Source organism: Herpailurus yagouaroundi, unplaced genomic scaffold (genome assembly GCF_014898765.1).
Source record: "Herpailurus yagouaroundi ecotype Mexico unplaced genomic scaffold, PumYag 29, whole genome shotgun sequence".
Lineage (NCBI taxonomy): Eukaryota > Metazoa > Chordata > Mammalia > Carnivora > Felidae > Herpailurus > Herpailurus yagouaroundi.
The window spans coordinates 41,153,652-41,166,600 of NW_024412377.1; the positions used below are offsets into that span (position 1 = coordinate 41,153,652).

A 12,949-nucleotide genomic window follows, 5' to 3' on the forward strand; every position below is an offset into this window, starting at 1 on the left:
GAAAAATTGAATTTTTATCTTACGTTCATTTGTCAAATAGCTACATGCAGCTACAGGCTCCTTTTTTATACACCTCAGCTCTAGAACAAATTCTCCTATGTTCAACCCAGAGCCAATGGAAAATTCTGCCACTTCTCTTTTTCCCTGAGAAATGGGAAATAGGGTGCTTTTTTTCCAAAGGCACCTTATTTGCAGTGATTATAGTGTGCATCCTCCATCCACATAGTTGATGAAATTATATCACAATAATTTCAACCTAATAATAAGGGCAAATGTTTCCCCAAATTTGTTACCTTTGGCTTACATTATGGAAAGGATTTGGGGAGGACTCCTGTTACCTTAGACTTTTAATGTTTATTATTAAATATTTTTTTAAAAATACACCTATTGAGTATCTGTTCTGCTCTAAGCATTATTCTGAGTATTGGTCATGGTTTAAGAACTAGAAATTTCTGAAACTGGGTGAGGTGGTGCAGGGAGTGCAGCAGGGATGGTAAGAAGTAGGTCTTTTTTTTTTTTTTTTTAACGTTTACTTATTTTAGAGAGAGTGTGTGTGTGTGCGCGCGCAAGCAGGGGAGAGGCAGAGAGAGGGAGACACAGAACCTGAAGCAGGCTCCAGGCTCTGAGCTGTCAGCCCGGAGCCCAGTGTGGGGGCTTGAACTCATGAACTGTGTGATCATGACCTGACCCAAAGTCAGAAGCTTAACCAACTGAGCCACCCAGGCATCCCCATACCCCTCCCCCATTTTTTAAAAAATTACTATGATTATTATTATTTTTAACAGAAGTAGGTCTTAAATAGGACTTATGTGCACAATTATGGCATAAGAGGAAAGCTCTCTAGCAGCCTTTTATTTACAAGATCAAGGAGTGCTTCTGATTAGGCACTTGGGATATCTAGTTTGGGATTGGATTTTTAGATACAAAGATTCTGTGATATCTGCAGTTTATAACATAGGCTCTGTAAAGTCAGAAACTGTTTTTATGTCTTTATATTTTCTATAATTCCTGTCATTGTTCATTGCAGATATAAGTGGTTGGTAAATTTTGTTGAAATGCATTAATTCATTTGATTAATTCAGCAGTTTAACACTGTGATGGTGATACAAATGTGTACAGTAAATTAATGCACATTCAGGGGAGGACCCGTAACTGTCCTTTGTTTATAGAATGGATCTGGGGCAAAACGTGGATTGGGCACAGGATATCGCAGTGTAGTCTAGATCTGTCTTACCCTTGCTACTTTGAGATTCCTAATTAGCATTGCCACCATCTTGGTAGGTGCTAAATATACCTTTGTAAATTCTGCATCTTGAGTCAAGGTCTGTACTTCGTTTCCTCTGCCTTTCTTCCTTTGGTCTCATCCCCTATTTTACTTCCTGTCTGCTGCCATACAGTGTATATGCGTAGTTCCAGGCTAAAGGTAACTGCTTTTTGGGGAGGGCCGGATGGCAGGACTAATCCTGATACTGGAGCATCCTATGGAATTTAGCCTTCGCAGAAACTACCGTTCACGTACTCTTGATTCTGCCTTCTCTAGCAGGGCTTCTAGCAACTTGAATGCAAAGTCGTATTAAACTGGTTTTGCCAGCTACTGCGTGTTAAATGCTCTCTCACCGTGTCCTCGTGTCCTCGGATTTCTCTCAAAGACTTGTGTCACTTCCTTAGCTTTTCACGAGCCTGCAGGGTTTAGTTGTTGGGCAGTTTCCTTGATCCACTTCCTTCCATTTAGAACTTACAAGTTACCTGTCTTTCTTCTTTCATGTGTCTTGGCTTTTCCTGCCCCTTTACCTCCCTTTCTTTCAGCCGGGGTCCTTTGCAGGTATGATTCCTAGTGTTAAGCCACTTACAGATCAGAAGGATAAAGTACCTTTATCAGTTTGAAATAGTAAAGTAAATGACTGATGGGTTTCTCACTTTCCCAGAGTCATACTGACTGGCTCCTGCCACACAGTTCCAAGTCCTTAAGGCTCATTCATTGGTACAAACAACTTTAAAAAAAAATTTTTTTTTTTCAACGTTTATTTTTGGGACAGAGAGAGACAGAGCTTGAACGGGGGAGGGGCAGAGAGAGAGGGAGACACAGAATCGGAAACAGGCTCCAGGCTCCGAGCCATCAGCCCAGAGCCGGACGCGGGGCTCGAACTCACGGACCGCGAGGTCGTGACCTGGCTGAAGTGGGACGCTTAACCGACTGCGCCACCCAGGCGCCCCGGTACAAACAACTTTAATGTCTGTCTCTGGATATCATCCAGAAACCACAATATTTGAAGCCAGCTAGCCCGCCTGTGTCCTGAGACATTTAGTTTTCTCACTGGCGGGATGGTGGGCATTGACATCAAAGAATACTGTTGTGTATTCCTTCCACATAATTTTGTTTTCAGTAACTTATTTGCATTTTACGTTTCTTGGGTATGTGAGTCCCAGAAGAGTTGTAGACTTATGAGAAAGATTCATGTGTATAAAATGTGGAAATACTTTTAAAATCTCATCTTCCCATTTGCCTTTTCTAAAGAAATAAGAAAGTAGAACAAAGTAGTACACTTACGGTTTGCTTAAATTGTTCTTTACAGGCCTGTTTTAAATAAGCCAAACTTGATAGAATTTAATTAGGTAGTTTGTTTTGTTAAAAATATCCATGAAGGACAAATTGTCAACTTGAAAAGCAGAACCTTACACTTTTACACAGGCAGAATACAAACATAATACAGTTTTTTAGTGATTTTTTTTTTTTTGGTATATGTTTTTAGGGGTGAATGTTCCTGAAATTCCTTGTATCCCGATGCTAAGGCACCTTTATATGAAATGGGTAAGACTCACCAAACCACAGCCGTTCAAAGACTTTCTTTGCATCAGTTTACGAACTTTCGTCATGAGGAACTGTGCAGGTAATGGTACATGGTTGTGGTGGAATTAATTGTGCATATGCTATTCCGGAAGTACCCTAAAGGAAACCCCATAGCCACATTTGTAAATGGAATTATACTATGCTATTACTGTTTATGTTTTATAACTTACTTACCTTGTGAAAATAAATGTACTTTTTGTTTTAAAGTCCGTAGACGTGATTTGTGTTTTACCTTAGCAAAAAAAAAAAAAAAAAAAAAAAGCACAGTGTCTCTACATATTTTTTATAGGCTCTTTTTACTTTCGGTAGGATTGTTTTAATAGATCTCCGTCTGATTTCTTTGTTTCTTGTCTCCTAACTATCCTGCTTGTAAATAGTACTGTGACTTAATCTCCTGTAAAGCAAAAAGCACTGCTTGTCTGGTACTGCTTTTCTGTTCGGAAACCTTCAGTGACTCTGTTGCCCTAGATTATCAAGTGGGAAGTATTTGCTTTAAAGTGCTAACCAGGGCCCCTCTTGTTATCTTTATTTTTGACTCTTTTCCAAGATGTACCTTCTTTTATTTTCAGACCTGCCTGTTCCCTGTCCCCTATGCAACCATACCAGCCTTCACCTCAGTGTCTTCCTTTACACTGTGTTATGTTTCCTTGTCCTGAGGGAGACACTTCCTTCCACCTGCGTACGTCCTTCGACTTCTGCCTTTTCCCATACACCTGCCTTTTCTTCTTCTTTTTTCTTTTTCATATAGTATAACAGATCCTGTTTTTGTAGTTGATATGTTACACCTTTTTATCCTTATAATTAGTCATGTTGGTTTCATCTCCATGTCATTTACAAGCTCTTTGATAGATTGGACTATATCTTGTGATCTTCCATAACATCTAATACAATACTGGTCACCTAGAGAGGTATTTATGATCAGCTATTTACTTGAGTGAAGGATCAAATTTTCAACTTGGCTTTCTCTCCTTAGTTATTTTGAGTTCAAAACTATTGAGACTTCAGGGGATTTACAAAAAATACTAAGTGTCTCTCCAGTGTTACTGAGAAATCCTTATGCTGAATAAATATATGGTTAACAGGCTTTAATACGTACTTTCATTTTTAATAAGTATAAGTTACAGAGAGTCAACTACTTGGCTGTCAGTTTCACACATAGAATTCATAAGTTAATTCATTTCAGCTGCTGGTTTGAAAATTTATTTTTAAGGCAATTTACATCATTCCACTGAAGTTTTTTTCCCCCCACCAGGACCCACAAACTCCTTGAAGTATGTCCCCTTAGTAACAGGCTTAGCCTCTGCCCGAAACTTGGAACATTTGGAAATGGTTCGAGTTCCTTTCCTTGGAGGTCTTATCCAACACGTAGTTGAAGACAGTTGGAGATCAGGTACTCATTTTACTTTAGTTACTGAATACTTTTTAAATCCATTTAAAAAATTATTATGCTTTTATAGCTTCTCTTGTGAGTCATTTTAAAAGAAAATGCTTGTTAGTAATTGCCCTTTCTGTCTGGTGTGTAATGGAGAATAACCATGAGCATGGGATAGCAGTCTTTTTTTTTTTTTTTTTTTTTTTAATGCTGTGTTCAACCATCTCAGGATAAATAGTACAGTGGTAAGGCATGTTTTCTGGCTTGTTAATACTTATTAGTTAATCATACATCTGTTGTATTTGGAATTTTTCTGAGAGATACTTACAGGGATTTCAAGTGTCCATTGGTGATCAGAGACGTTTTTTGACTTGTATACCTTAGGTCTACAAAAGGACTCAGTCATTAGTAATGATAGTGTCTGACATTTGTCTATTACTTGATGGTATATAAAATGCTTTCATTCATGTTGGGGCTTCTGGGTGGTTCAGTCAGTTGGGCGTCCGACTCTTGATTTCAGCTCAGGTCATGATCTCATGGTTTGTGGGATTGAGCCCCATGTTGGGCTCTGTGCTGGCAGTGCAGAGCCTGCTTGGGATTCTCATTCTCCCTCTCTCTGTCCCTCCCTTCTTCTCTGTCTCAAAATAAATAAATAAACTTTAAAAAAAATAAACAAAAGGGTTTCATGTGTATCACTTGGATATTGGATCCGTTCATCAGATGATGGCTTTGAAAAGAAAAATATATTTTACTCTCTAGGTCCTTTCATGGTTTTTGAAATAATGATATGTGACGGAATGTGCTCCACGTTAAACATCTCACTGCACTAAAAATAGTAAGAAATTCAGCTAGTTAGGTAATTAATAGTTGACAACTAAAAATCTAACTTTGTATATTCGAAATACAAGTGGAAAATTATTAAGTACCATTGGTAACAAATTGACATTCTTAATACTGTTAAAATATGAGTAAGCACTACATTTTTAGGCATTTTGTCAGTCTAGTCTGGCGTAAGTAGACTTCATTACATTGTGTAAAGGGGATGGAGCAGGCCCCCTCGAGATTAACAGCATTATTTTTACTGCATGGCTGTAGCTAGCAGGAAAAAGTCAGGGGTAAGGAGACCACAGTGAAACCATTTATCAGAAGACCTAGAGGGAGATGCCAAAAGTTAAGAGTTTGTATCCACATCCTGAGAGAGAAACAGACTTTTCTCTGCTATTGGGGGTTTAAGAATGATTCTACCTTATATTTTACTTAAGGAGTCAGCATACCTCACACAAAAGTTAATTCCAGATGAATCATAGATCCAAATGTGAAGAACAAAAAGTTTGTAAAAGAAAACGTAGGAGAATATCTTTTTGACCTTAGGTAGACAAAGATTTATTATTAAACAGGATACCAAAAAGCACTTAACCATGAAGAAGAAATTGATAAACTGTACTATATTAAAATTAAGATTTTTTCCATTCATCAAAGGCACGATTAAGAGAGTGAAAAGCCAGGCTACCGAGTGGGAGAATCTATTGGCGATACAGATACCAGATAGAGGACTTGTATCTAGAATATATGAAGTACACTTAAGATTAATGAGACAAAGGCAGAAAATGGGGATACAACTTGAATAGAAAATTCACAAAAGGGGATAACCAAATGGGCAATAAACATGAAAAAAATAATAAACGTCATTAATCTATTAGGGAAATGCAAAAAATAAAATTACAGTGTGATACACAAACACTAAAATGACTATGCTTAAGCATGACTGACATGAAAAAGACAATAGTGTTCCATACACTGCTGGTGAGTATAAACTGATATAATCACTGGAAATACTGTTTGATAATATCTACTAAAGTTGATTATATGCATATCAACAGTCGCATTCCTGGTGTCAAATACAACAGAAGTGCATACATATGATTATCAGGAGACATACCCAAAATTGTTCACAGTAGCACTGTTCATAATAGCCTCCAAATGAGAACAACCCAGATGCCTATCAGCAACAGCATGGATGATTAAAATGTGGCATCTTCATGCAAAAGAATATTACACAGCAATGTGAATGAATAAACTACCGCTATATGCAACAATCTGGATGAATCTCATAAGCAAAATGTTCAGTAAAAGAAACCAAATACAGAAGTACATACTGTATGGTTTTAATTCATAAAAGTTGAAAGTCAATCTTGAGAAAATTCATTGAGCTGTATATATTAATAATTTGTGTGCTTTTTTTGCTCTATATTTGCAAGTTTCAAAAATATGGGGAAAAAACCCAGTTGACATTAAGGAAGTGCTTGCTGGTCTTGTTCTGTATGTTATATTGGAGGTTCAAACCTTGGCTAGAAAATGTCAGGATCCCTTCTTTAATGGTTTCCTTATGAACTTCTGGTTTTCTGAAAATCCTTTCTCAAACGCCTCAGTAATTTGGAGTAATTTTTTGATGCTGTCAGAATGTCTTTTCAGAAGGACAGTATCTGTCCATTTTCATCTCTTTCTGGGAAATGACTAGCAGCCATAATTCATATTGAGATATTAATTTGAATGGAAAGACAAGCTTAGATTTACTTTTAACCAAAGAGTTATCTGAAGTGTGTAAAAGTGCGTATAAATACTTTACTAAAAGTGCTGTGGTCAAACAAAATACTGTTTTTGTTCATTTTCTCCCTTAACTAGGTGGTTTTAGAAATTTGCACACTATTGTATTGGGAGCTTGCAAAAACGCTCTTGAAGTAGATCTTGGTTACCTCATCATCACTGCTGCTCGTAGGTATGTTTCCTCTTCACATTGCCTTTTGTCTTAGAATTACGTTTTTTCTGGTTTTCCAAAAATTGGGGGAGTGTATGTATGAAGTTTGATTATGCCTTGTCTTGATTTAAAATACAAAGGAGTTGTTTACATTAGCATCAGGGTGTCACTTATTGGTAATCTTGTGTTATATATAACTGCTGACCAGTCGAGCTGCACTCCAGATCCAGCAAACTCTGAAAGGGTGCGGTCTCACCTCAGAAGAGCAGTCAACATTCTGGAAGTGCCTGAGAGTCCAACAGAAGTCAGCATTGATGCACTGGTTTCTGCAGCTCTCTTGGGAACCATGTATTTCAACCTATATGATTTTGGAATAATTTCAGTTAGTTGGTGACAGTATTTGCTATTTAGAAATCAGTATTTTAAATCAGATTTTTAAGAGTGCCGAACTTGTAACACTTTTATATTTTTAACATAGCTTTCTTTGCATCAGTTTATGCCACATTTAACTGTTTCCTACAGATCAAAAGTCTACCTCTACTTTTGTTTTATTTAAATTGAGGTAACCATTTTTTAAATTTATTCAAAAACAAAACTCTTGCTCTCTATCAATAGTATATTAAGAATATAAATAAAAATAGTTTCTAACTTTAAGTAGGTTTTGTTACCCAATATACAACTATAATCTTTGTTAAAATGGTACTTTAACAGCTAGCATAAAAAAGATGTGAAAGAAATAACACCAGACGCAGATTCTGACTTTTAACTTAACCAGGGTTAAGAAAGCACCTTGAGGGGCATCTGGGTGGTTCAGTCAGTTAAGTGTCTGACTTATTGTTAAGTGTCTGATTTATTGTTCATGGGTTTGAGCCCCACATCGAGCTCTGTGCTGACAGCTCAGAGCCTGGAGCCTGCTTCGGATTCTGTGTCTCCCGCTCTCTCTGCCCCTCCCCCACTGGTGCTCTTTCTGAAAAATAAACATTAAAGAGAATTTTTTTTTTTAAAAGAAAAAGAAAGCACCTTTGAAAGGATATAAGATTCTTACTGTATAATTCATTGTTAATTAATGTAACTTCAGTGTACCGCCTAAGATGTGCCCACACTTTGCAAAATGCTCCTTTGAAGGAAACATCTCAGCGTGCCTGGGTGGCTTAGTCGGTTATGCATCTCACTTTTGATTTCGGCTCAGGTCACGATCTCGTGGTTCATGAGATCAAGCCCCACTAACAGTGTGGAGCCTTCTTGGGATCCTCTCTCTCTCTCTCTCTCTCTCTCTCTCTCAAAATAAATTTTAAAAACTTAAAAAATAAAACATCCCTAATGTTTTTTAGTAGAAGAGGGGGAAGTTGTTTGCCTTTGGCACTTCAATAAGATGAACTTCTTTCAGAGGCTTATGTTAGGAAGACCCTTTGATTCTGATGGTTTTTGTTTTACTCTGATATTTATCTCTTTGTTCATAGGTTACATGAAGTTCGGATCCAGCCTTCCCTAACCAAAGATGGCGTCTTTTCTGCCCTAAAGATGGCAGAGTTGGAGTTCCCCCAGTTTGAAACACTTCATCTGGGATATGTAGATGAGTTTTTGCTGCAGAGTAAGACTTAATCAACTGTTTTTATTCTCTGGAATTGCTATAGAGAACTTACTTGACAAACTGAAACCTGAATTGAGATATGCCGTATTTTCTTGAATATTAGCTTAAAATCTTAGGTGTTCTCTCTTCTTGAAAAAGAAACTTGTAATTTCAACTTGAAGTGTCAGTGATTTTTTTTCCCATATTGCTTCTGATTTAGCATATCATGGAAAATATATGATTAACAGTATACAAAAAAAAAAAAAAAAGTCCTTACCTACATTTGATATTGTCTCCATTTTACTGCCCAAGTTTCTTTCCCATTCTGCTTCATTTTTTTCACAGAACATCATCCTTGGTTCCATTTGTTGAATTTGATCTGCCACACTTCTTGAAGCTTTTGATGGTCCTCTCAGATGAGGTTCCATTCCCTGTCCATGCTCTTCATTTCCATAATAAGCCCGCTGGGGGTTCTGGATTTCCCAGATAGTGTGAGCACGTAATGGTCAGTATTCATTTGATGATGCTCGCTGTTGGAAGGCTTGTTCACAGCATTTTCTGGAATGTATTTACAACTGGGAACTCATTCAGTTGGGTTTGAATGCATGTCAATTCATTTTTCAAGCTTTTCTCCCCATGACATTAATCAGACATGCAAGATCATTTCTACCACCAGCATGTTTTGATTTTTGCAAGAATTAGTTTCTTCCCCATGTAATTTATAACAAGTCTTTTTACTCACTATCATACTAGATGGCATTTTTTCTCAGGCTCTAATTTGCGTTGTAGAAGAACATAAGAAGGCTCAGTTCCTCTAGTCAGGACAATCTAGGTCAAACAGATGTCACAGTAATGTTTTGTTCACTTTTTCCTTGTGGCGGTGCTCATTATTACATATGAAGGATTGAGAAAGCAAATCCTTATCTTCTTGCCAGTTTAACGTGGGAATCCTTTTTAATGTGTATAACTTTGAAAAAGATTGGCTTTTCACCAGCACAGCTTTAAAATGCTAAATTGATATAAAGTGAATGTATTTGATCTCAGACTTTTCTAGTTTTGTTTGAGGTTGGTTCCATTCTGTGTGTTGTTTCTACAATATCTTATGTGTGACCCAACACAATTTCTAACTTGGTAATTGGTGTTCTTTCTGTAATTGTATTTATTCCTCTTTTCCAAAGCTCAAAACTTGACAAATTTTCTATCTTCAAGATGGCCAAATTTAGGTCCACTGAAAGATAGTCTTGAAGAGCTGTCTTTATTATTTTTTTTTTAAGTTTATTTTTATTTATTTTGAGGGAAAGAGAGCAAGCAGGGGAGGGGCAGAGGGAAAGGGAGAGAGAATCCCAAGCCGACTCCGCGCTGTCAGCGCAGAGCCTGATGCAGGGCTCGAACTCACAAACTGTGAGAGTTTAACCAACTGAGCCACCCAGGTGCCCCCAAGAGTTGTCTTTATAACCAGCTATTTCCCTGTAGGTATCTCTTTCCCCTTAACGCACCTTCAGTAGAAAAACACTTTACCTTTTGACTACTACTGTGCTTTGCAGTATAACTTGTTTCATAGTCTCTTTGATAGAAGTCTCGTCTTGACCTTTCGTAAGCAATTCTCGTCTTCATATTTGCTGCAGTTCACCCATTTCTCCATATACATACTTGCCTCCGTTCCTCCAGAGACAGCCTAGGATTCTCTGTCTCACGGTGATGACAGGTGCCTCTAACAGACTGTCTAGGAAGGAATGTATACTTCATCCCTTAAACTCACTCTTCCAGTGATTTAGATTTTGAAGCATCTTTCCAGAAGGTGGAGGTGGCATCACCTCTAGTAAAACTTGTATCATTGTTTTGATGCAAAGACTTGGCAAAACTTAAATGGAAACAGCACCTTTGTGCCCCATACATTTATGGCAGAAATGACAGTGCCAGGTTGGGGATATGGATATGCCGAAAAGCAGATGCTATGTGTTAAGAATATAAGAAAAGTCACCTAAAACTCTTTAAAAACCAGAGCAGTATAGAGTAATCTTTGGTGCTGGGGCTTTGGAGAGCGGGGGAGAGACCTGCCTCATAACTGATGGGACCTTGGGCAGGTTACTTCTTAATTCCATGTTTTCCCATTTGTTACAGCGGAGGTAGACCACTTCCCACTTTTCCCTCAGATGGTTTGGAGGAGTCAGTAATAAAACCAGTTTTATCGTTACAGTCTCTGACATTTAGAAAGCATTTAGTGAATGGTAGCTTTTACTTTTAGCTGACCTGTGGGCTAAAGAAAAAGGAAACAAAAATGAGTTCTAGGTGATATCATCAGGGTGCTTGAGGGAGCATGATAATCCGGAGACCCTGAGAGCCAGAAGAAGGAGGTGGCCTCAAAGGAGTGAACATCAGGTGGGTTTATCATGTTAGGTTGCAGCATTTATGCAGACAGGGAACAGAGCCAGTTCAAGATTTACCCAGTCATTAGAGAGAAGACAAGTTTCAAGTCCAAAGGACAAGAAAACAGCCTGCTGTTTTTATAAGTAGGCTGAAGAAAATTGCTCACCCAAACTGTAAAGGATGGGTTAAGGTAAACTCTGCAAGAAATGCCAGAAAATACCAAAAACAGGGACTATAGGAGAGAGACCGTGACCTGTGTGGAGAGTAAAATTGGTAGAGCTTGGAGTAAATAGTCGTAAATGTGTTCTGGGCTAAAGGTGTCAGACCCTGCCATATGCGGGGCAGCTTCATCAGAGCAACAGTTTTGTTTGTGTTTTGTGTCAGATGGCAGTAAGGACTGTGAGAGACATTGATGAGAGTGCCTGCATCCCAGCACTACGCTGGACACAGAAATTATAACTGTAAACTAGTCACGCTCCCTTTTTCCTTCAAATTGCGTATAGTCAAGTGGACCATCTTGGAGAGTAGGGGCAGGCAGCTGGGGGAAATGAGGACAAAAGGCGAATAATGAGGTATGATTTCCAGTGCCGTCTAGTCTAGTAGGAGGACCCTCTTTTACTAATCCCTACCTCCCCGACCCTCAGTCTGGGCCTATGACAGGAGGCAGTAAAGCCCAGTGGGAGAGGGAGTGGGTGTATTTGACTTAGAAGTCCACTTTCTGGGGATGGGCTCCTCTTTACTAAGCAATACCACAGGGGCTAAGAATGAGTCTGATTTCCCAGTTTACTTTTTTCTACGCGGCCATACCCGACTCCAAAAATATGATCCTGTTACTTGTGAAAGAGAATTCCGTATTAAAGATCTTATTTTTCTTTTCAAAAGGTAAAACTAAAACTTCCTATAAGTGTGAACTAATACAATATGTTGTTTTACTTTTAAGAATTTTTGCTTTTTTTCCTTTCCTAAACAATTGAAAATAATATGTTTCTACTAGCTATCCCTTGGCTTTTAATATAAATTTTTATTTTGCAATATAAATGGTATTTGCACAGACTACCTAACCTAAGATTGTACTCAAACCTGAATACATGATGGATAGATGACCCAGAACGGTCATAGAGAGTGATATACTGGATGTTAAAATAAAGAATTGGCAACGTTCCATGACATTTAAGAATTTCTCTCTCTGTCTCTCTTTTTTTTTTTTTAATCTCTCTTTTTAGGTAGAATGGCGAATGCAGATCTGGTAAAGTATGGTTTGGCCGATGTGGTAGAAAATCCTGGTATCATCACCGATATAGGGATGAAGGCAGTCAATGAAGTTTTTTCCTGTATCAAATACCTGGCAATTTATAATTGCCCCCATCTACATAACCCATACAATTGGATCTCAGGTACTGTAGGCTTAACTAAGGCTATGTCTGACTGGTATCGAAAGTAATATGTTTTTCTTTTTTTCTCTGTGTGGTTACGAATTGCATTCCTATTGTAAAAATGTAGATATTTTGTATGGATCGTTCGTACAAGTTCTGGGAACCTTTGATAACGAACTTGGAATTCTGTCGGTGCTTCTTCGAACTCTGAAATTCTCTGCCTAGAAATTGGCACTGTCTAGGTTATGGATTCAACTTCCCTGATTTTTATATATATTTCATTCAGTCAGGGACATAAAATTAATGTTAGCAATTGTTGCCTGGGATATTTGTTTTCTCTGAGTTACCTTCAAATGGCACATCATCTGAAAGGACAAAGTGGGTATGTATTTAAAAAAAAAAAACAAAAAAACTTTAATTAGGTGACATGTTTAACATTAACTTGTATTGAACTGTTCAGTTGCCTTAAAATCCTTGGCTATTTCAGCTTTCCTCTCCCCACCTGATCCCTTATGTGTACAAGTGTGACTTTTGTGATTGATATGTTTCCTTATTTGGGGGGGTTCATTTTCCTCCCTGAGTTTCTTTAAGGCCCTTCTTGAATACCTAAATTCACAAACCTTTAAGTGAATTCAGAGCTAGAGAACTTTCGTTGTGACATCAT

At 37.9% G+C, this 12,949-nt stretch overlaps 1 protein-coding gene across 7 annotated transcripts in view; it reads left to right on the forward strand.

Moving 5' to 3' along the window:
• The window catches only part of FBXO38 (F-box protein 38), a 56,837-nt gene that overhangs the window by 17,167 nt on the left and 26,721 nt on the right, over positions 1 to 12,949 (forward strand). For all 7 annotated transcript variants that reach the window (XM_040496935.1, XM_040496947.1, XM_040496926.1 and 4 more), the window contains 5 exons: positions 2,751 to 2,888; positions 4,101 to 4,238; positions 6,903 to 6,996; positions 8,436 to 8,566; positions 12,136 to 12,306. In XM_040496935.1, coding sequence (XP_040352869.1) covers positions 2,751 to 2,888; positions 4,101 to 4,238; positions 6,903 to 6,996; positions 8,436 to 8,566; positions 12,136 to 12,306 — 672 coding nt within the window. The remainder of the gene's footprint in view (positions 1 to 2,750; positions 2,889 to 4,100; positions 4,239 to 6,902; positions 6,997 to 8,435; positions 8,567 to 12,135; positions 12,307 to 12,949) is intronic.